The sequence below is a fragment of the Neomonachus schauinslandi genome, chromosome 3 (assembly GCF_002201575.2).
Source record: "Neomonachus schauinslandi chromosome 3, ASM220157v2, whole genome shotgun sequence".
NCBI classification, from domain to species: Eukaryota; Metazoa; Chordata; class Mammalia; order Carnivora; family Phocidae; genus Neomonachus; species Neomonachus schauinslandi.
In genome coordinates, this window is record NC_058405.1 from 14,765,392 (window position 1) to 14,789,814 (window position 24,423).

Here is a 24,423-nt window from a genome sequence, read left to right on the forward strand (position 1 = left end):
TATATAAAGGAGATGTGAACATCACAAAAGATCACAAATCCCCATCCTTGCTAAAAATAAACCTTGATAATAGGAATGAATTTAACTTAAATTACCTTTATGAAACAACAATAAACTTAAAATATTCACTAGAAAGAACTCTTTGAAAAACAAATTGGGCTATTTGGTGTTGTGGTTTGAGTAAATCCACAGAATTGATGTCTGTTATACAATCCTATAGGGACGAGAGAAAGTTTCACATTAAAATAAAATAAAGGTTTTATTAGTCACAACCTGATGGAACATATTTGGGCTCTGCCCTAATATCTAATTTATAAGGAAAAATATATAAGCTTCATGACCACTGTGGGGTATAGTTCCCTTGTCTGTAAAATGAAGGAGTTGAACTAGATGAGCTCTACAACTTTTTTCTAACTTGTAATATTCTCACATTCTGAGACTGTCTCGTGTGAATGTTTCCATCCATGCATGCGCACAGTGCTGTGAGCACTGGGGACAAGAGTCAGTGAAGTATATGAACCTCATTACTAGGCTAGTAAGAGTTCAACAGCTGATTCAGAACCCAGCTAAAGTTGAAACAAGCACTGTTGTCAAAGAAGGTACTTATTTCTTGTTCTTAAGAATTGGACTTAAAAGAGAAATGCTACATACACAAGGGTTATAATTATTTCTGTAGTAATTACAAAGAAAAACAGCTATACAATATAGAATATTTTCAAATACTTTATAGCCTAAACACATTTAAAAAGTGTCAAAACCTCATAATGAAATAAGATACAGATAACATCACTGTCTTATCTGTTCAACAAAATTACCAAACTATGTAAAAATCACTTACCATTGGATTTATTCTTGTGTTTGCTTATGTTTTTCATATGAAGTGGAGAAAAAGTGTTATCCCTAAGTATTAGGACATTTGCAATAGAGGAAAAGCTGGAAACAACTGGAATGCCCAGCCATTTAAAAGGATGTTTGTAGAGACAGGGACATGTTCATAGAAAACTATACTTAATGAAAAAGCAGGTTATACATTCTTAGAAAAAAAAATGTATGGAAAAGAGAAAAAGAAATCAGTGTGTTATGTATAGGAATGTTTAGTCTGTAGGTGATTTCTGTTTTTCTTCTTTTCCACATTTTTTTATTTGCTAATCTTTTTTTGATGAGCATATATTATTTTCAGCACAAACATTAATTTTTTTAAATTACAAGAAAGGTGATGGATGATGATAGGTTGGCTTTTTTGCCAGATCTGAAGGAGCTCTAGGGCAACAACCAATGAAGCAGATTCTTTGAGGAGTTTCCCATCTTACTCTGCCTTGAAGAGATCTTCAAATACTACAACTTTATGACCTCTTTCCTGCTTGTGATAATGGTGCATATATCATGAGGCTGGAGTAGAGCTGATGTCATGGGAAAGGAAAAAAAAAACAAAACTCATCCTGAGTTTTGGTCTTTAAGAAATTGATTCAACTATTAAGTCATTCATATAAAAGACTTGACGTTGCCCCCACAATACATTGGCTAATATTAAAATAATTACATTTATTTATTAGAAAATTTGTATGATGAGAGTTACTAATACCAAAACAATGACCTATTTTCCCACAGATTGAGAGAACTGTTACAGCAGAATATGAACTAGAATATCTACTACTTGAAGGACATTGCTTTGACACAATGACAGAACAGCCTCCTCGGGGCCTGCAGTTTACACTGGGCACAAAAAATAAACCTGTTGTGGTTGATACAATAGTGATGGCCAATCTTGTAAGTATTTTACATACTTAATCAATTGTATTTAATTACACATTTTGGTGAAATCCTCTTAAGTTTCCCTAATAATAAGATGAAATCGATTTTGTCCTGCTATTGCTGAACAGCTCCCAGAAAACAAAATTGAATCCTTAAATAAGGTAATTAAATAAAACAAAAATGAAGGGAATCATACTTTCATGATGTGTTATTCAGGGTATTGCAAAATCTCCCTTTTGGAATTCATTTATAGATTTTATTCACTCCAGTTAGGTAACACTCTCTTGAGTCATTCATGTATAATCGTTTTTGAACAATTGGATGTTTTTAATCCTATAGCTATCATCGTATTTTTCTCATCCTAAAAGGGATATTTTCAATTAAAAGCAAACCCAGGTGCTTGGATACTGAAATTACGTGAAGGAAAATCTGAAGATATTTATCAAATAGTTGGGTGAGTTATATAAACCACTTTAAAGTTTTTATGTGTAAATTAAGTTTTTAGTCTTTTGGATAAGAAATGAGAGGCAGGGTGATTTATTTTTCCTCTACAAAAATTTAAATGATTTTTATATTTAGAATTCCCAGAAAAATAGGTGTGTGTCCTTTTATAAAAAATATAATCCTTCCTGAGATGTAGTGAATCCTTTCATTTTGAGGTAAATGGCTTTTACTGAGATACAATCTTCTTTGAAATCTCATTGAGTATATAAATTATTTGAATTCTCCCCCTTTTTTCTGCATTCTTTCTAAGTGAAGTCCATGTCTTCTGCTTGCTTGCTTAGCTTGTTCCCTTCATTTAAGCTGCTGACTGTACTCATGTATGCAATGAGTTTTAGTTGCTTAGCTTTACTTAGAAAGATCAAACAGTGCAGTTGGGAAGATCCAGGCTACCTGGGCTGTTTGGATCTAGGATAATAATTGTACCCTCCTCAAAGGATGATTATATGGATCAAATGAGTTAACATCTCTAAAGTGCTTGAAATGGTGCCTGAAATAGAGTAAGAGTGTTCATCACTACTACCTCTACCATCTGGTTGGATGGAAGGAGTTTGCTTTAGATCTTGTGTGGGTCTAGCTACAGTGTGTGTGACCGGGGTCTGTCCTGCTCTCGCTGGACAGTGGATTCAATGGCTGAAGTTGCTGATGCCCTTGAGCAACATTTATGACTGGAAGCTCTTGAAAAATTTAAGAAATTTGACATTACTAGTACATAAGTTGGAACCCTTTTTATTTCCTAGTGGTAACTGGTGGGTGTGGGTGTGCCTTCTACTTTGGTTTAACCACTTCAGCTGGGGAGTTGGATGAAAGGGGGGGTCAAAGGCATGTGTTAGTCAGCATAGTCCTATAACCCCTCAGAATTTCCTTTTAGGAAAGTATTCAGGTGTGTTGTGAATCTGACTAAACTCAAAGTATCTACTAATTTGACCTCTGATTGCATTCCCTCTTTGACAAAATTCGACTTTCTTGTAAATGTTTTTAACAGTATTTTATGTATTTTTCTATACATAGAATGGTATCAAAAATTATTGGTCAGAGCTGTCATATTTGATTAAGCAGTTTTGAAAATTAGACAATGAAATATGTTATAATATAAAATAGAAATATTCAAGTGATGCAGGTGACCATCACAGACACATTTTCAGTCTTACAGGTTTAACAATACACTTCAAATTTTGGTATTTGAAAATGGCTGCTGAATATTGAAAAGTTGTTGGATGGTATAGAATTCCTTAGATTATGATATATAACAACTTATTTTAAAGTCTCAAAAACATTTCATATTTTAATTATCATTGTAATATATCAAAGACATATGATAGATTTGACTTTTGTGATAATCTTGGTATATAATAGCAAAGATAAGCAATAATTTGAGCTTGCTTAGTGATTAGGCAATATTGAATTTAGTGAGTAACTTTTGTACAATTTTAATTTGTATTAAGTTAAAATTGGATAATTTTGAAAATTGTAGTGTATTATAGTATATCTTAATTGACTGTAGAAACAGCAAATATATATACACAGTGATCTTACGCTTATGCTTATTGCAAAATGAATTCTGTTATTTATACCATCATAATTACATGTCTTTTCTGGAGCTGATTATGGACATTTACATGTTTTTCTGCTTTTAGGCATGAAGGAACTGACTCTCAACCAGACCAAGGAGATGTCATTGTTGTGATAAACAGCTTCAAGAGCAAAATACTGGAAGTACAAGTGTGTGAGGCAGAAGCTCTTGCTGTTTTGTTCCTAGTATTAAGAATTATCTTTTTGCCCTTAATTGATTAATATTATTTTACAACTAATTTTGCAATTTTACTACCTAAAATGTTATATTGGAATTCTGGCATGAAAGGAAGAAGAGGATTAAGTTCATGAAGGGAAGGCAGAGAGCTTGAAGATAAAAGAAAAGGAACGTTTTCTAAGTTAGGATGTGTCTGTTATATCTACTGTATCCATAGCCAACCAGATAGCGTTACAAATTAGGCTCTAGAGATGAGCTCAGGAACACAGGTTGAAAAGTTAGCCTTGAAAAGAAAAAGTGATGTTTCTTTCCTTTACTCCCCACCCCACCCCCCCAAAAAAGGAAGAGAGTGAGAGAGAAGAGTTTTTAATGATGGCAGATTTATTTCTTTGGACCAACTTACCACTCACCTACTTAAAACTAGTAAAAATGTTGGGTGTTTTTGAAACATCTTAAAAGCAATGAGGAGCTGACAATAACAAAATAATAATGATAACAAGGAACTACAAAACCAAAATTAAAGGGAAAATAAGAGCCTAATGAAGTAAGCAAGCACAGAATCTTCTCTTGTCCTGAGAACATTTGTCCATCCTGGTACACCTGAACTATCATTTTGATTTAATTTGCAGGATGATGGGGACAGAAAGTAAATCCCTGGACCCATATAAAGTGGGTAATCTGTTAGAAGACCCTTTCAGCAATAAGCTGGCTGTAGCTTCAGGGTAAGGATGAACCCTAGTAAATTATTCCACACAGTCTTTTAGCCCAAATTTGTTCCATGCAAGTAGTCCAGGAAACTCTGAGCCTTGAATTTGCACTATACTAGTTCCAGATTGATGAGGTTGTATAGGGCCAAATTCCTATACGTCTCTGGAATAAGATTACTGTATCCAAATACATAGAGAAAACCAGCTGAAACAACAGAAAGCAAACATATAAACACTCTCTATATTAGAATTATTGACACTCCGAAACAACTGTGCTTACAATATTTAAAGAAATAAAAGACAAGCTTGAAAACAATTCAGGGAACAGAAAACTATAAAAAATGCATATCTGATATTTTTTAAAGTAGAACTTCTGAAACTGAGAGATACAATAACCCAAATTAAGAATTCGATGGATGACTTTTACATGGCTAAGGAGAGAATTAGTGAATTGGAAGATAGACTAGAAAAAGTATTCCTAATGCAACAGGGACATTAAAAAAGAGGATAATGCAGCAGAGAGCATAAAAGGCATAGAGAATAGAGTGAGAAATTAAAGATTCCAGGATTGCACTGAACCTGGCTCCACCACTCTCTAGCTGTGTGACCTTGGACAGATTGCTTAGCCTCTTTCTGTCTCATTTTCCTCATTTATAGATTGTGATTAATAATGGAACCTACCTTACATGTCTGTTATAAGGATAAGATAGTTCAGTTTGTAAAGTGCTTTGTGAGTACTGAATAATTAAAATCATTTTAAGTGGAGTTCCAGACAAAGGTGAAAGAGAGTGAGGTAAATGTAACATGGTGTGTCAACTATACTCACATTATAAAAAAAAAAGGGGGGCGCCTGGGTGGCTCAGTCGTTAAGCGTCTTCCTTCAGCTCAGGTCATGATCCCAGGGTCCTGGGATCGAGCCCGGCATTGGGCTCCCTGCTCCGCGGGAAGCCTGCTTCTCCCTCTCCCACTCCCCCTGCTTGTGTTCCCTCTCTCGCTGTGTCTCTCTCTGTTAAATAAATAAATAAAATCTTCTAAAAAAAAAAGATATATTTAATATTTGAAGCAATAATGGCTGAGAATTTTCATGAATTGATGAAAGATACCAATTTACATGTTCAAGAAGTCCAGTGATTCCCAAGCAAGATAATTAAAAGAAAATTTACACCTATACTCTGGTAAAACTGCAGAAAACCAAAGGAAAAAATCTTGAGAGTAATCAGAGAAAAAAGGAAAAATTACCTTCAAAGAGCTATAGATAGTCTGATCATTGATTTCTCAGCAGTAAGAATGAAAGCCAGAAGATACTGGAATATTTAAAAGCACTGAATGAAAAAAGGAATGCCAACTTAGAATAATTTACCCTGAAAAGATATCTTTCAAGAGGAAACATAAAACAAGGTATTTTCAGACAAATGAAAAAAACTGAATTTGTCACCAACACACTTACCCTAAAGGAAGTTCTAAAAGAAGTACTTCAGGCAGAAGAAAAATTATCTCAGATGGAATGTTTGAGTTTTAAAAGAATGAAGAGAGAAAATGGTAAATATGTGGATAATTTATGAACAGTGAATATATAAAACAATAGTAAGTCTTGGGAGGATTTTAAAAATATACAGAATTAAAAAACATAATAGCATTTAAGCTATAAGATAAATAGGGTTTTTTTCAAATACATACAACATTCTTATACTGACTGGAGCAAAGATAATGATTACTTTCAGACTTTAGGACAAATATGAATTTAATTTCTAAGATAACCACTAAAAGAATAGAAAGAAAGCATAATGCCATAAAGAGGAAAAATGGAATAAAATAAATTAATATAAATGGAATAAGAAAAAAGAAAGAATATATATAAAGGAAGCAACATAGTAAGTTAGAATTTAACTCAATTATGTTAAATGTAAATGGACTAAATGTTCTAATTAAAAGACAAATATTATCATATTGGGTTTTTGTTTTAGTTTTTGTTTTAATTACAACTATGTGTTGTTTGCAGAAAGAACACCTAATACGTAAGAATACAACTTTAGGGTGAAGATGAAAATAAAACTCAAGAGTGGCAAAAGTATTGTAGGCCAATACTAAGCTAAAGAAAATTTGCATAGCTATACTAATACCAGAGATTAAATTAGACAAGACAACATTACTAAAGATAAAGAAGGTCATTTTACACATATGAGGCAGAAATAGAATTACAAAGAGAAATTTAAAATTTTCTATCATGCTGGGATATTTTTAAAAATTTTTTTATTTGAGAGGGAGCACACATTCAACGGTGGGGGGAGGGGCAGAGGGAGAGAATCTCAAGCAGACTTCCCACTGAGCGTGGAGCCTGATGCAGGGCTCAACCTCTGAGATCATGACCTGAGCTGAAATCAAGAGTCAGACATTTAACTGACTGAGCCACCCAGGCGCTCCTGGGATATTTTTAATACCCGTCTCTCAGTACTTGATATAACAAGCTGACCAAAAAATCAAGAGATAGAGAAGATGTGAACAGATTAGAAATTCTGACCTAGACACATATAGAACACAACACCCAGTATCACCAAATGAGCAGTCTTTCAAATACACAGGAAATGTTGATAAAAATTAGCTTTACATTTAGTTGAAAAGCAAGTTTCAGTAAATTTCAGAAGAATGAAATCGTACAGAGTACATTCTCTATCTACAATGCAGTAAAGTAGAAATTAATTTCCACGTATAACTAAGAAATACTATGTGGTTGTAATTTCTAAGATCCAATAACAATAGGCCACCAAAGCTCACACCTTACATATTGCCCGGATTCTAAACTACTGTATCACCAAATTTTACCTCATAACCTGTTCCTAATCACCTTTATCCTGTGATCAGTTATACATGTTGCTTCACATTTATCTTGATTCTCTTTCTCCTGTATTGACCTTGATTTTCTTTCTCAATAGTAACATAGTCTCTCCTTGAATACATTGCTTTCTGGCCATTTCAGATGAAAAACCCCACAAAATCCAGACCAGCTACTTAAGATACTAAGGTCCAAGCCCTGTAGGAACAGTATTCCAGATAGTCCTGTAAACAGGAGAGAAACACCATTTCTGCCGGGCTGGGCGCAGGAAAGAACATATCCATCTTTGAGCTATTTTGACCATTGAAAAGCTGCTTAAGTTCTCTTGAGCTGAATTTTTTCACTCTGTGTATTGGCTCTAATTTGACTTGTTGGTCTGTAGTACAGAGCAGTTTGAACTCTGACCATAGCCACCTTTGAGGGTAATAATCATGCCCTACCTGAGTCAGACCTTCTGCAGCCCAACCACCTAGGTCTTTCAGTTGATTTTAATAACATAGTTTTATCTCCTCACTGTCCATCTCTCACAATTACATAGAAAAAAGGAACAGAAAAGACAACGTTAAGGATCAGCCCATCAACCCCAGCAGCCCATGAATAGGAATTCCCACATTGAAAGAACAGAAAATGGAGGAGGGAAGATATTTCACAGATAAGAGAAAAATACTCAGTCAAAAGGGTCCACAGATTAGCATGAGTAAAAAACGGCCCCCATGAGATCCTAATAAGTATCAAGGAGGAAAAGCAGGTCACAGCCATAGAATGACACCAGCATTAGCATCGGACTTTTCATTTTCTTTTTTTATTTATTTATTTATTTTTTTAATTTTTTTTTTTTAGAGATTTTATTTATTTATTTGAGAGAGAGAATGAGATAGAGAGCATGAGAGGGGGGAGGGTCAGAGAGAGAAGCAGACTCCCTGCTGATCAGGGAGCCCGACGTGGGACTCGATCCCGGGACTCCAGGATCATGACCTGAGCCGAAGGCAGTCGCTTAACCAACTGAGCCACCCAGGCGCCCCGGACTTTTCATTTTCAAGATGGATGTTACAAGACAGCAAAACAAAGCCTTTAGTGTTCTGAGAATTATTTTGAAGCTAGGGTTCTTTAGCCAAATTCTTAAACACAAAGACAAAGTTATTTTCTGAAGAGTGAAGATTGAGAAAAATTATTTTTCACACCCCTTCTTGAAGGTGTTTGCGAGCACAATGAGGATGAAGACCAAGAAAGAGGAAGATAGGTATTTTGAGAAACTGAATTAATCTGAAAACCAACACAAAGAAAGCCTTGAAAGAAATAGGCAGTTAATTGTTGAGCTCCAAGAAAAATATCTTCAAGAAGACAGGAATTCCATACAATGACCATGAATAATAAACGGGAAAATATTAGATGTATGGTAAAGAAGAAATTTATCTCACCACAAGAAAAAATAAATGCAATAAAATTCTAAGGAAAAGTGTTTGTCTATTGGAGGAATGTGAGAAAGCAGAATCCATTTGAAATACCGAGAGTCTCTCGTGAGAGGCACAGTGGTCACGTTACTGTCACTACACAGAGGTAATCCAGTGCTGGTGGCCTTGCAGACTCTTCAGTGAATAATACTTACATTGTCACAATAAGCACTGTCTACTGACTTTCAAGTTGTAGAATAAACATAGCAAAGTGCTGAAGTTATAATTAGGTTTTACCAAAATAAATGTAGATATTATCTGTATTTACAATGCTAAAGTAAAAGTTGAGCTAATGTAAGGCAGGAGGTGGAGGGAAAAGGTAGAAATATTATTAGTATCCTTATCTTACAGAGTATACAAGAGAAACTTGAAGTTGTTGGAGCAAAAAAATATATATTTATGTATTTGAAGCTACAAAGACACTCAGTAGAACTAATGATAATATTACTGCCAAAACTTCCAAAGAGAGGAAGAGTGATATAAGTGAGCTACTCCTCTGTCATCACAGAGAATGAAAAAGGTCTAAACCCTGTGGTTCTAGATATGCTAGTAAATAACGTCTGAAGTTGATAAATCAGTAATTATAAGTATAAACACATTATTTAGTAGTATGGGGGTAACCACCAAAAGAACTACCAGCAAGAGGTTGACCTGATGATTGAAACCAGATTGTGTCTGTTACGTACTTCCCTGGCTCTGTCATTGCACCTGTCTTAGATTTACAGGGGTCACCTTGCCCTGTGTGTTTCACTTTCTAACCACGTGGCATAATATTTAAAGCTGCATAGTTCTAAGACTTTCCTTTACCATGCTATCTAGGTGCAAAAAAAGCCAGACAAAATTAAGGAGGATATCCTTACTGATAAAGAAGAAAAGAAAAAAGGAATATGGGATTCCATTAAAAGGTAATTACTAGTGAATGTTTTAACCTATAACGATAGATCCATCAGGAATCTAGTATGTGGCAGGCCTGCAGATTGTAAACATCTAAGTAAAGCACAGATCCTCTCCTCTTGTGGGATGAGATTGGTACATAAATGTTACTAAAACAGGATAGGAAACTAGAACTGTAAGACAGCTGAGAGTAAGGTGCTCTGTGAACCCTGGGAGCAAAAGGCTGTTTCTAGTGAGGAGGAACCTCCAGAAAGATTCTGTAGAGAAGTGTGTGGTTAAGATGTGCTCTGAAGGAGGGATAGGATCTCAGAAGTTGGAGATGGAGCGAAGTTATGAAGTCAAAAAGATTGAGTATGTTCATAGGAACAGAAAGTAGCCCAGCTTAGCTGAGACACTGGGACATTGAATATAATAGGGAATCTATAAATTAGGTTGGGGCCTATATTAATCAAAACAGGACTATATTGGCTCGCATGTGGAGAGTCTAGGAGTAGAGCTGGCTTTGGGCATTCAGGTGATGTGGTCTAGAAATTCTTCCTCCATGTCTTAGTTCTATTCTCTGTGCCTCCTTCATTTTCAGATAAAGTTTTAGAAGAAAAAGTTTGCCATCTCCAGTGGGAAGAGATTGGTTCTTTCCATAAAGTCCCAGGCTGACTCATTGGTCCACTTGTTAGCCATTTGTCCCAAATGGGGGTCACTGTAATTCTGACCGTGCTTGGGTCATATGCCTACCTCCAGAGCCAGTGAGAGGGCCTGTCCCACTAGACCCCACAGAATGAAAGTGGAGGAGGAACAGGGCGCCTGGGTGGCTCAGTTGGTTAAGCGACTGCCTTCGGCTCAGGTCATGATCCCCGAGTCCCGGGATCGAGTCCCGCATCGGGCTCCCTGCTCGGCGGGGAGTCTGCTTCTCCCTCTGACCCTCCCCCCCTCTCGTGCTCTCTCTATCTCATTCTCTCTCTCAAATAAATAAATAAAATCTTTAAAAAAAAAAAAAAAAAAAGAAAAAAGAAAGTGGAGGAGGAATGCCCCCCTCCAAATACTAGGTTATTGTTACTAGACATATAAAGGATGTTAGGTGAGCAAAAACAAAAGCTGTGTGCTGTAGATCCACATGGTAGAGAACTTTGAAAGTCCGTTTCAGAGATCTAAGCTTCACGTGACTTATGATGGAGAACCAGTGATCATTTTTATCAAGGGTAAGAAATAGATTCAACAACCTAGGCAGATTTTATTTTGCCACTCAGAAGCACTCCCATCATTTAGGATTGTGTCCAGTTTAGGCCTCTTTCTGTAGTTGACTTCTTGTTTGATAAGAATGGTGTTCCTATTCCTTTATGTGCATTGAACTGTTACTGATTGAGAAGGGCTCAAGCCCCCTCATTTTGAGATCATTTGGAGAGTAGGTATGTTTGAGAGGATAATGAAGCAGAATGTGGGCATTTTAAAGGGTATTTGTCCATTAGCTTCCATTAAAACCAGAGGGTGGAGACAAGAATGAATACAGATGACCATCAAACAACAGCACAGCCACTAAGTCTACAGAAGGTACCAGAAGCAGATACTGCTGTGTTAGAAAAGGAGAAGGTGTGCATTTGGGACAGTAACTCCTCCGGTCACATGAGTATTGTGTATAATATAATGCTTTCACTTTTTTATCCTAAGTTTTATCAGCTCAGAGTATCAACTGTGTTTTTCTTATCTGGGAAATTACAAGAAGAAAAGACTTGAAAAATGCTGTCATACAATTCCTATTTGGCAAAATATATCTGTAGTGATTATAAGTTTATTTTGTTCCAAATTTTAGTCATTCTAAATATCTGTGTATATAAAAATGAAAATTTTAATTGAATAAAATTTTTACCTAGGAAGAAAAACAATTTTACATTATGAATACCCCAAATAAAAGATTCAGTCACTTTTGTATATGAGATGGGGCTTATTTTGAGAGGCTTCCCTAATTTTATTGCATATTAAACTTAGTATTTAGGTATGTACAGTTTGTAAATCCATATTAAGAACTGTCAATCACTGCTTTCTTATTCCAAGTTTCACAAGAAGTTTGCATAAAGAAAAAGACAAAAAGGAAGCAGATGTTCTAAACATATTTTCAGTTGCTTCTGGCCATTTATATGAACGCTTTTTAAGGTAGGTATATATTTTTATCTACTGCTTTGAAAAGTAATACATGGTTCAAAAGGAATTTCAAAAGTTCAGAAGAATAAAAGAATGTACAGTGAAAAAGTCCACCTGTTTTCTTATTACCCAGTCTCCTTCCAACAGGAAACTAGTATTATTATTTTCATATCTTGCCAAAGATACATGTAAAAGCAACTATATTTTCTTCATTTTTAACTTCTTTTACTTAAGTAGTAACAAAATTTATGTTGTTCTGCACCTGGCTTTTTTCTTTCTTTTTTAAAGATTGAGAGAGCGAGCGAGAGAGCGAGCGTGCATGAGCAAGTTGGAGGAGGAGCAGAGGGAGAGGGAGAGAATCTCAAGCAGACCCCCCACTGAGCATGGAGCCAGATGTGGGGCCTGATCTCATGACCCTGAGATTACCTAAAATTATAAGAGCAGTATATATATATATATATATTTAAAGATTTTATTCACTTAGCGCGAGCAGGGGGAGGGGTAGAGTGAGAGGGAAAGAGAGAATCTCAAGCAGGCTCCAGGCCGGGCATGGAGCCCAATGCGGGGCTTGATCCCATGACCCCAAAATCATGACCTGCACTGTAATCAAGAGCTGGATGCTTAACCGACTGGGCTACCCCAGTACACCAAGCAGTATATTTTTAAAATACAGTGAGGGGCGCCTGGGTGGCTCAGTTGGTTCAGCGTCTGCCTTCAGCTCAGGTCATGATTGAGCCCCATTTCAGGCTCGCTACTCATGGGGAGCCTGCTTCTCCCTCTCCTCCCCACTTACACTCTCTCTTGCTATCTCTCTCTCTCTCCCTCTCAAATAAATAAAATCTTTTTTAAAAATAAAATGAAATACGGGCGCCTGGGTGGCTCAGATGGTTAAGCGTCTGCCTTCGGCTCAGGTCATGATCCCGGGATCCTGGGATCGAGTCCTGCATTGGGCTCCCTGCTAGGCGGGAGCCTACTTCTCCCTCTTCCTCTGCCTCTGCCTCTCTCTCTCTCTCTCTGACTCTCATGAATTAAAAAAAAAATTTTAAAAACATAAAAAAAATAAAATAAAATGAAATACAGTGACATTTCATGAGTTTGATTGATTAGAATGCTGCTGTTCTGTATGGCTAGGAAATGAACATATGTTTTAAGTGAGGAAAAGTATATATAGTAAATTTCCCTTTTCTGGTGAGGAAATTCCTTATTTTATAGAAAATATGGGTGGGATAAGAGGAGAAAAGCTTAATTCCAAACTACAAAGGACTATTTTTTTAACTTTGTATATAGAAGGATATCAGAGAATCCCTCAAAAATAGTTGAATATGTGTTGATATTTTAACATGGAAATTTAGATACATCTGTATCTTCTCTAGTCAGAGATCTAGCATAGCAAGACAAGTGACCTGTCCAGTGAATTTACTAATACAGGTTATTCAGCTCTTGGAGTTTTGTACACCTGATATTAATGACATAGTAAAAGAATGGAGATTGTAGTTCAACTAAACAAGACTATTTCAGAGTCAATTGGAAAAAATGAAAAGCAATCCGTTTATTCTACATGGTATGTGTGTGTATGTTTGTATGTATATATCCTTACACATTACATACTTGATGAGGAGCCATAATTTGTGAAGGTTCTTCAGTCTATTTCTCCATAATTCATAGTGAAAGCTTAATATCTTTAAGTAATTATATATATATAATAATTAAAAGCCTTAGAAAAAGCAGGGTGAACTCCTATTAATGTTAACTCACTGGGTTTAACGTTCCTTTATACAGAATTATGATGCTTTCTGTTTTACGTAACACCAAAACACCCGTGAAATTCTGGTTTCTAAAAAATTATCTCTCACCAACATTTAAAGTAAGTACATTAATCTTTATTATAGAATGGTTCAATGTTTGAATAGTAAATTCTTTATATCATTGTAAGTTCACATAATTTCAGAATGAGTCTTTTTAAATTACTATTTTTAATCAATTTTTAAAACTTCGATATTCACTATTCTTTTATCTAAAGAAAAATTCTATGCTGTTTTTATTTAAAGAAGTGTTTAAAAGGACAGAAAGAGATGGTTTATTTTAAACTAAGCTCAAAATCAGAAAGATTAGTGCTATTTCATGATATGAAATGAATATAATTAAATAATTAAATAAAATTTGGCAATGAAAGATACGCACAGATTGTCAATAAAAAGAATTAGGTTCTGTCATAATTTTACAAATATAGGCTGGAACAGTAGTATCTGGAGAATATGAACACTGTACCATAGGAAATAGTTTGATAATCCTGAGAATAAAAAGGATCTTTTATCTTTGTGCAGCACGGTGATTGCTGTGCTGATGGTTTGGGTACTACATTTAAAATGAGGCATTTTATCTTGGGAAGTTTTCAGATGGTCAACCACTGTTACCCTTTACTCAGCCTCACACTCCTGCCACAAGGTGTACCATGTGTCTCCCTATTCTCATGACAGATTCATCAAATTTCATGTAAGTTAGGGTCTCATTCAGTAGCAGTTCAAAGGAGTTTTCTTTTTCTAATCCAAAACCAGTGGTAAAAGCAGAAATAAGACTAGCCAGCCATGTTTTTATTCCTATTGCCAGCACATTGCTAAGTGCTTTACCTACATTATTTAGTTGCTCTTCATAAAGTTCTATTCCCAGAAGACCGAGACTCAGAAATTACATAACCGGCCTATACAGCTGGGAGGTATCCAAGCCCACCCTTAGGTTCAGAGACTAACTAGAAGGACTCACAGAACTAAGATAGCCATTATACTCCCAGTTACAGTTTATTACAGCAAAACAATACAGATTAAAATGAGCAAGGCAAAGAGATGCATATGCATAGGGCAGGGTTCAGGAGAGACTGGACCAAGAGCTTCCAGCTGTCCTGTCCCAGTGGAGTTGGCAGACAGAGCTTATTTCTCCCAGTAAATGTAACAATATACGTGGAGGGTTGCCAGTTAGGGAAGCTCACTCAGACTTTGGTGTCCAGACTTTTTACTGGGGGTTGGCCACATAGACTCACCTGACTGCCGCGTGGCTGACCTTCGCCTACAGCCCCCCAGAGGTTGAGCTGATACCTTGTGGCTCAGAGTCCCAGCTGTAAGTCGCATTGTTAGCATAGACTATTTGGTGTGGCCCAAGGCAGGACAGGGCAAGGGTAGAGTTACCTCCCAGGAGTGCAGGGCAAAGGGCCCAACCTTTCTTTGAACAAGATTTGTCCTTTAAAGCCCAGGCCTGAGATCAAACAGCTAATTAGGAACATAGCTGAGATCTGATCCCAAGCATCCTGCCCTCAAAGCCCAGGTGCTTAACCCTATGTCACATCCTCTCCCGCCACCACCACCAAGAGTGCCACCTCGCGTGCTCATTTAGCAGAAGACAACTGAAAAAGAACCTATAAATACAAACAAGAAGTCATACTAGTTTGTTACCAAATTTTTGATGTTATCCTGCTAGGCAAACACTGCATGCTGGGATTAATTCTACATAAACTGAGCTAGTACAATCTGAAGATTCTCTTAGCAGGCAGTGATACCATTCAGTAGAAATACATGCTGTGCCTGCATAAAGTTCTTGTTCTACCATGGCCAAAAGTAATAGCATATCTGAAATAATATTTTTTTTCTTTTGGGAATTTCGTTCCTTTCCTGCAAAATGTTTATCTTTTTGAAATCTTTCAGTGAAGTACAATGTGTACAAATCATAGTGTGCAGCTTTGATGAATTTTTACAAAGTTAAAACACCTATGTAACCAGCAGTCCTATACAGAAATTACTAGTACCCTAGATCCTTTCCTTCCAGTTCTCAAAACATCTCTCTCTCTTCCTTCAAATCTTTGATGAATTATACCTACTTAGGGAATAATCCTTTCCTGACCGCACAATCTGAAATTACAGTCCCTTCTGATTTTTCACTCTGCTTTCCTCCCTTTTACTTTTCCCCTAGCACTATGTTCTATAGATGACTTACTCTTTCATTTATTTTCTACCTACCACCTCTAAAATGTAAGCCTTATGAAGGCCATGATTTATATCTGTTTTGTTCACTTCTGTATCCCTAGGCCCTAAAATAGTGCCTAGCACCTAGTGCATGCTCAGTGAAAATATTAATGCATATTTGCTGATTAGAGAGCTTTTCTACTTTCTCCTAATATATATATATTTTTTTTAGTTTTGAAATCAAAACAATGATTATCAGCAACCATTCTAGCCATAATTGCAGCATTTCAATTCACAGATAAAACCAGTGCTTACACTAAGGAACGTAATTTAAATCCATACTGTTCTTACAAAAGCAGGAAGAAAATTAAACTAGGTGTATAACCAGCAACAAGCTACAAATGAGAACTGAGAAGGAAAAAGTGAATTCTCTGTTTGCTAACCCATCTCCCTCCCCACCCCCACCTTTACCACTCTCCCTCTCAGTTTGGGGCTCGTGAACCAAACTTAGCCAACAGTGCATTTCATTAACTGCTCTGCTTTAAACAGAATAAGATACTCTAAGTCTGTAAGACTATGCACCAAATACCAAACATCCAGAACCATAATGACTACCCTGTATTTTTCATTCTTGAATTAAATAGGTCATAAATCTCAAACCTGAAACTCATGTAGAAAACCTAACTTATCACTTTACAACTCATTTTGTGGGTTTTTGCACTCCCTCTTCCTGTTGTGTCTGTCTGAGCAGCCAGCATGTTGACATACACACGAACTGTGTGACGCATCGGTGTTCCAAGATCCAGACGCTTCTCCTTGTATAGTCAGGCTTTCTCAAGTCAAACGTTGGTAGTAAAAACTAGGGGAACCTTTTTTTTTACTTTATAAACTTGCTATTCAATATGGTGTACCTATTTTTTAATGTCAGTAGATTATATAGTTTCATGTATACTTGTATTTTTATATTTGTCAGCATTTCCATATTCCTCATTAGTAGGTATAAGTTGTAGAAGTAGTTTAGGCATTTTACCAAGTCGTTTGTAACAAATTATAGGAAACTCTGCTTTTTAAAATGTTGATTTTTTTTCTCTAAAACAAAAACTACTTCCTCTTCCTTGAACATATTCTTTGATTTGTGTGTATGTGTATGTTTTTAGGAGGTCATTCCTCCCATGGCTGAGGAGTATGGATTCCAGTATGAACTAGTGCAGTATAGATGGCCCAGCTGGCTTCATCAGCAAACTGAAAAACAGAGGATCATTTGGGGTTACAAAATTCTTTTCCTCGATGTCCTTTTTCCTCTAGCGGTGGACAAAATCATTTTTGTTGATGCTGACCAGGTAATAAGATTAACTGTTGTTTTTAGTAGTAGTTAAACTTTTTCTGCACTTCTGTTTGAGTGTAGGGCTCAGTTTATATTGCTGGTGTTCATTATTATCTTTGTTGCCATGCTACATAAAAATATACAACATACATAAGGAAAGCGTCTTTAAAACAAAACAAAACAAAACAAAACAAAACAAAACAAAACTGTCAGAATTCCAGGGGAAAATCAAATGTTGTATCGCAAGAAGTACCATTTACTATTTAGGACATTGCAGTTTTCTCTCTGAAATAGTAGTTTTTTAATTTTGGTAATTAAAAAATAAGTACTGATACTAGTCACAATAAAAGTAGTCTGAGTTCCTATGAATATGAGCTACTTATTTAAAATGAGCTATTTCTTCTTGCTGAAAAAATTAACGATTACAGACATCTCTCCTTTCCTTCTGAACCTCCCACGGTATTCGTGGGCATTAGCCAAATCCTCCTCATTCTACCACTTAAGGGGAAAAAAAGTCCCAAATTTGGCCCCCAAAAGCCATTATAGTACTCAGCTTTCAAAATTTATATATCCAAAAATTATGACTTTTCCCCTTCCCTCCCTTGCATGCCTTTGTAATCATTAATGGGAAAAAATATTTGAAAAATATGCAGAATTTTTAAGAACAGTAAAATGTAAATAGTAACATTATATAAATTAAGTGTACAAGTTAGTACAATTTCTATTTAGGGCAAAAAGTATATTTTTCAAATCCTATATTAGGATTTACTTATATTGTAAACTTTTATTATTTTTGTAGTATTTTCCAAAGTGATAAATATGAAACATTATAATTAAAAACTAAGAAAACAGGCAAATGTAGGTAATGAACTAGGCATTTCCAAACATACCATCTAACATAAAATATATTTCTCCTATCTTCCCCCAACTTACACAGTGATATTTTCCAGCAGGCCTGAATCTGTTAAAAAATGCTCCTGGGTGGTGCAGTTGGTTGAGCATCCAACTGTTGGTTTCAGCTCAGGTCATGGTCTCAGGGTCATGGGATCGAGCCCTGCATCAGGCTCAGCATGGAGTCTGCTTGGGATTCTTTCCCTCCCCCTCTGCCCCCTCCCCTGCTTGTGCTTGCTCTCTCTCTCAAATAAATAAAATCTTAAAAAAAAAAAAAAAAAGAACTTAGTGTTATTTCATTAAAGCCATTGAGGGTAACCAAGAGGTTTTTATCATTCGGACTAATATTTGCCAATATTACAATAATAGAGATTTATCATAAAATGATTTTGAATTATTAATCTATATCTTGATAAACTAAGATTGATGTGCTTGTGAAATATTTCATTTCTTCCCAAAATACATTTTGTTTAAACTATCTTGATTAAAGTGGTGTAACAAGGGGCCCCTGGGTGGCTCTGACTTCAGCTCAGGTCATGATCTCAGGATCCTGGGATCAAGCTCTGTGTCGGTCTCTGCACTTGGCAGGGAGTCTGCTTGTCCCTCTCCCTTTCTGCCCCTCCCCCACTCATGCTCTCTCTGTCAAATACTCTCTGTCAAATAAAATCTTTTAAAAAAATAAAATGACATAACAAACTATTCTTATTAATGAGTAAGACCACTGTTGTATAGACTAGGCATATACATTTTAGGTTTATTTTCATCTTTTTTTTTAAAGATCTTATTTTATTTGAGTGAGAGAGAGAGAGAGCACAAGCAGGGGGAGGGGCAGAGAGAGAAGCAGACTCCCCGCTGAGCAGGGAGCCCAACTTGGGGCTCTATCCTGGGACTCCAGGATCATGACCTGGGCTGAAGGCAGACGCTTAACCACCTGAGCCACCCAGGCACCCTGGTTTCTTTTCACCTGTAAGAACAAGAGAAAAAGGAACTTAGTAAACTCACTACCACTTGAAAGAGCTGTGAGAAAAACACAATTCTCTTTATTTCTACAATCAGGTGATGATTTGAGATTCACATAAAAAGGACTTATTATAACAACATAATATTATATTATTTTATAGTCTTCATCAGAGAAACTTTTAATTATTTAGATTGTGAGACATGACCTAAAAGAACTCCGAGATTTCGATCTGGGTGGAGCACCTTATGGGTATACTCCATTTTGTGATAGCCGCACTGAAATGGATGGATATCGTTTCTGGAAAAAAGGATACTGGGCATCACATCTTTTAAGAAGGAAATACCATATCAGGTAAGAAAATTTATATTCTTACTTTTTAGTAACTAAATAACTTACTGGATCACAATATTCAGTTTTCTTAGAAATCAGTAATGGCAACCAGTTAGTGTTTATGGCATGACAGTCACTCTTACAAGACTTCACATGTATTAACTCATAAAATCCCTATGACAGCCTTCTGAGATACCGTTATCCAGATGCCATTTAACAGATGTGGAAACCACAGCATGCAGCATTCATGTGACTTTCCCAGGCTTACACTGTTAGTGCATAGCTGAGCCGGCAGTTAAACCCAAGTAATAGGACTCAAGTGAGAGGCTCCTCACCACTACAGAATAAACTGGTTTGTTACATAGCACAATGAGCATACTGTCTTCAAAACTGTTGTTTTGTAGAGCCATGACTTTCATGGTATCTTGGAAAAACTTGAGGTGACTCTACGAGGGTATGGATCCTAACAGTATTATAACAAACTTCAGACCCTTCGGAAACAGTGTGGACATGGGGAGAAAATTTATGAAAGGATTCATTATTATTAGACCCAGGGAGATCTAAAGTCAGTCCCATTACTGTGGACCGTCACTGGGGGAGAGTAAAAATACATGAACAACATGAGCCACCACAGACTCTTCACTTTTGCAGCGCCTTGTATGTGGTGGATCTCAAGAAGTTCAGGAGAATTGCAGCAGGAGACAGGCTCCGGGGCCAGTACCAAGCTCTCAGTCAAGATCCAAACAGCCTTTCAAACCTCGATCAGGTAGGTAGAATGTTCATAGACATGGATCCAGACTGCTCCAGTTCCCTTCTTGTAGACTTCAAAATCTGACATTTTCAGCCTCTTTCTCCCCTTGGTACAATTTTGTATTAGATGTCTCAGCTGTCTTGACTTACATACAATTTTTCACTTTCAGCTCAACATTTTCAAAACTAATCATATTTTACCTTCACTTTTCCATCCTTAGGCCTCTTCATCCCACCACATGCCCTGGCTCACTTACCGTACCTTTTTCTTACTCACTTCCATCATCAGTTAAATATGTCTCTGTCTCCGATCTTTTTTTTTTTTTTTTAAAGATTTTATTTATTTATTTATTTGAGAGACAGAGAGAGAGAGAGAAACAGCATGAGAGGGGATAGGGTCAGAGGGAGAAGCAGGCTCCCCGCCGAGCCGGGAGCCTGATGTGGGACTCGATCCCAGGACTCCAGGATCATGACCTGATCCGAAGGCAGTCGCTTAACCAACTGAGCCACCCAGGCACCCTCTGTCTCCGATCTTGAAGACAAACTCCCTTCGTCCTGCGTCCCACCTGGCTACTGCCTTACATTTTGTTTTACCTAATAGATAAACACCTTTTTTCTCAATATCCAACTAATTTCTAGAGTTACTTAACCTAATGATATGACCCAGATCTCCCAGAATTATGGGGATAACAAGCACAGCTTCCCCAAGAGGGTCACTGGGAGTGAGGATAAGCAGGATCACTTCTTTGCTCCCTGGACCCATGTCATTCTTCCATGTGGTAACACAGCACCATATAATGGTTGGTGATTTAGAATATAATGCTGCACCCCACTCTTGCAGGGTATTGTCTCCAAAAATCATTCTATTGCTTTGTCAGGCCAGCAGCTTCTGGGTGATGTAGTATGAGATGGGACCATGGGATCTCTTGGTCATGTGCCCCCTGCCAGGCTTCCTTTCCTTGCTATCAAGTAGGTCTGTTGGTCTACTGCAATATTAAATGGAATCCTCTCTCAGTGGGATAGCTCTGTAAGCCCTTGGATAATGGTGCTAAGTCTCTGTGAGCAGGAAAGGCAAACCCATACACAGAACATCTGTATATTTCAATTCAGAAGAATCTATGGTTCCTAGTTAGTTAGAAAGAGTCTAATCTAGTCAGCAACTTAAAAGACACAACCTACCAAAATGCACTCAAAATGAAATAGTCTGAATAGTCCTATGTCAGTTGAGGAAACTGAGTTTAGTTTAAATCTCCATGCCCAGATACCTTCATCAGTGAATTCTACCAAACATTAAAGAAAAAATACCAATTCTACTCATTCTGCAAAGCTGACATTCCCTTGACTTTAAGACCATACAAAGACATTACAAGAAAGGAAAATTACACACTGACATCCCACATGAACAGATGTAAAAATCCTTAATAAAAATCTCAGGAAACCAAATCCAGCAATATATAAAAGAGACCCTGTATCATAACTAAATGGACTTTATCCCTGGGTTCATTCCATTTTAGAATACCAGTCAGTGTAATTCACTATATTAACAAACCAAAAAATAGAAAAACCATATGATAAGCTTAATACAAAAGAGCATTTGATATATTCCAATATCCATTCCTAATAAAAACTCTCAGCAAACTAGGACAAGAAGGGAACTTCCTCAGCCTGATAAAGGACACCTATGAGGGGCACATGGGTGACTCGGTTGAACATCTAACTCTTGGTTTTGGCTCAGGTCATGATCTCGCGGACGTGGGATTAAGCCCCACATGAGGCTCCATGCTCAGTGCACAGTCTGCTTCAGATTCTTTCTCCCTCTCCCTCTGCTTTTCCCCCCTATTGTGCTCACTGTTTCTCTCTCTCTCTCAAATAAATAAAATCTTTAAAAAAAAGACACCTATGAAAAACCTGTAGCTAACATACTTAATGGTGAAATACCGAATACTCTCCCCTTAAGATTGGGAACAAAGAAAAGATATCTACTCATCATTTCTATTCAGTATGTAGTAGAGGTACTAGATAGTACAGCAAGGCAAGAAGAATAAAAGGCATTGGATTGGCAAGGAATAAGTAACTTTTTTTCAGACAGAATCATCTATGTAGACAGTCCTCTATAATCTACTAAAAAGTTATATGGAGTCAATAATTGTATTTAGTAATACTGCAGATATAAGATCAATATATGAAAATCAATTCTGTATTTCTATTTACTAGCAACAGTTGAAGATTGAAACTAAAAAGACAATATTATTTCTAATAGCATTTTTAAAATTACGTTCATATAGAAATGCAGTAGACCCGAAATAGCCAAAACAGCTTTGAAGAAGAACAGAGTTTGAAGACTTATTTTGCCTGATTTCAAGACTTGCTATAAAGCTACTGTAATCAGGGCGCCTGGGTGGCTCAGTCGTTGAGCGTCTGCCTTCGGCTGAGGTCATGATCCCAGGGTCCTGGGATCGAGCCCCGCCATCAGGCTCCCTGCTCGGCGGGAAGCCTGCTTCTCCCTCTCCCACTCCCCCTGCTTGTGTTCCCTCTCGCGCTGTGTCTCTCTCTGTCAAATAAATAAATAATCTTTAATAAATAAATAAATAAAGCTACTGTAATCAAAACGGTGTGGTTTGGTGTCAAAATAGATAATTCTAATCCATAAATAGGAATAGAGATTCCAGAAATAACCCACACATGTGAACAGTTGACTTTTGACGGAGGTGTGAAGGCAGCGCAGTGGAGAAAGGACAGCCTTCTAAACAAATGGCGCTGGAAGAATTAGACATCCACGTCTAATTCAAGACAAGCACTGCCATCCATAACACATGCCACGTGGAAAAACTAACTCAAAACACATCATAGATCTAAAGATATAATGTAAAACTATAAAACTTTTAGAAGATAGGAGAAAATAAGTCTCTGTGGCCTTTGTTTATGCAGATGTTTTTAGACCCGTTAAAAGTGTGATTCACATAAGAAAATAATTGACAAATATATAAAAGACCCCTTAAAACTTATTAATAAGGGGCACCTGTGTGGCTCAATCATTGGGCATCTGCCTTCAGCTCAGGTCATGATCCCAGGGTCCTGGGATCGAGCCCCACATCGGGCTCCCTGCTAGGCGAGAAGCCTGCTTCTCCCTCTCCCACTCCCCCTGCTTGTGTTCCCTCTCTCGCTGTGTCTCTCTCTGTCGAATAAATAAATAAAATCTTAAAAAAAAAAACTCATTAATAAGAAAACAATCTCATTTTAAAAAATCAGATTTTAACAGATCCTTCACCAAAGATGATAACCAAGTGGCAATAAGTCCATGGAGAGATGCTGAAGATCATTAGTCATTAGGGAAATGAGAATTAAAACTACAATGAACTGTTCCACACACTATTAGAATGGTTGATATTAAAAAGACTGACCACACTAAGTGTTGACAAGGATGCAGAGCAGCTAGAACTCACATACACTGCTGACGAGCAGGTAAAATGCTGTAGCCATTTTGGAAAACAGTTGGCAGTTTCTTATGAATTTGAATTTACACCTACCCTATGACCAGTCATTCTACTTCAAGGGAAATAAAAGCATATGTCTATACAAAGACTTGTGCATGAATAGTTGTAAGCAGCTTTATTTGGAAAATCCAAATTCTGCAACAACCCTATATTCATTATCTATCACTCCCTAACGGCTTACCTGAAAACATAACCGCTTGCAATAACACAGTTTCAGTGGGCCAGGAATCTGGGCCTGACATAGCTGGTGTTCTGCTCCATAGTCTCTCACGAGGCTGGAATCATTGTGGACCCAGGGATGGCCATCTCCTCCGAAGACTTGACTGGGCTCGGTCACGCACGTGCTTACAGGCAGCACTCCGAGCTCTTTTGCCACTTATGAGGCTCATCTGCCTTAGAAACTTTCTTTAACCCAGGTGCCAGCAGTCTTTGCTTAGAAAGCTCAGAACATGAAGGGATGTGAGAATCCCTGGAACGTTGTTTCCTAACAGGGAAATGAAGGGTCACCTCCGAATATGGAGGGGGTGGCGGTTTCTGACAGCAGTGGCAAGAGCAGGCCCAGTGCAGGTGACCAGCTGCGCTGCTTTGGGGCAGGCGGAGGCAGGGAGCCTGTCCATTTGGGGGCCTGTGGGGTGGTGGGTGTCTGGGCTTCCCGCTGCATCCTGACACCTGGGCTGACGTCCAGGACAGCTGTGGGTGTAGTTC

The 24,423-nt window shown here is 37.3% G+C and overlaps 1 protein-coding gene across 1 annotated transcript in view; it reads left to right on the top strand.

The window, feature by feature from the left end:
• The window catches only part of UGGT2 (UDP-glucose glycoprotein glucosyltransferase 2), a 178,811-nt gene that overhangs the window by 140,234 nt on the left and 14,154 nt on the right, over positions 1-24,423 (top strand). The window contains exons 28-36 of the mRNA XM_021695965.1: positions 1,609-1,767; positions 2,121-2,206; positions 3,891-3,975; positions 9,811-9,896; positions 11,932-12,030; positions 13,798-13,882; positions 17,126-17,308; positions 19,335-19,495; positions 20,126-20,240. Coding sequence (XP_021551640.1) covers positions 1,609-1,767; positions 2,121-2,206; positions 3,891-3,975; positions 9,811-9,896; positions 11,932-12,030; positions 13,798-13,882; positions 17,126-17,308; positions 19,335-19,495; positions 20,126-20,240 — 1,059 coding nt within the window. The remainder of the gene's footprint in view (positions 1-1,608; positions 1,768-2,120; positions 2,207-3,890; positions 3,976-9,810; positions 9,897-11,931; positions 12,031-13,797; positions 13,883-17,125; positions 17,309-19,334; positions 19,496-20,125; positions 20,241-24,423) is intronic.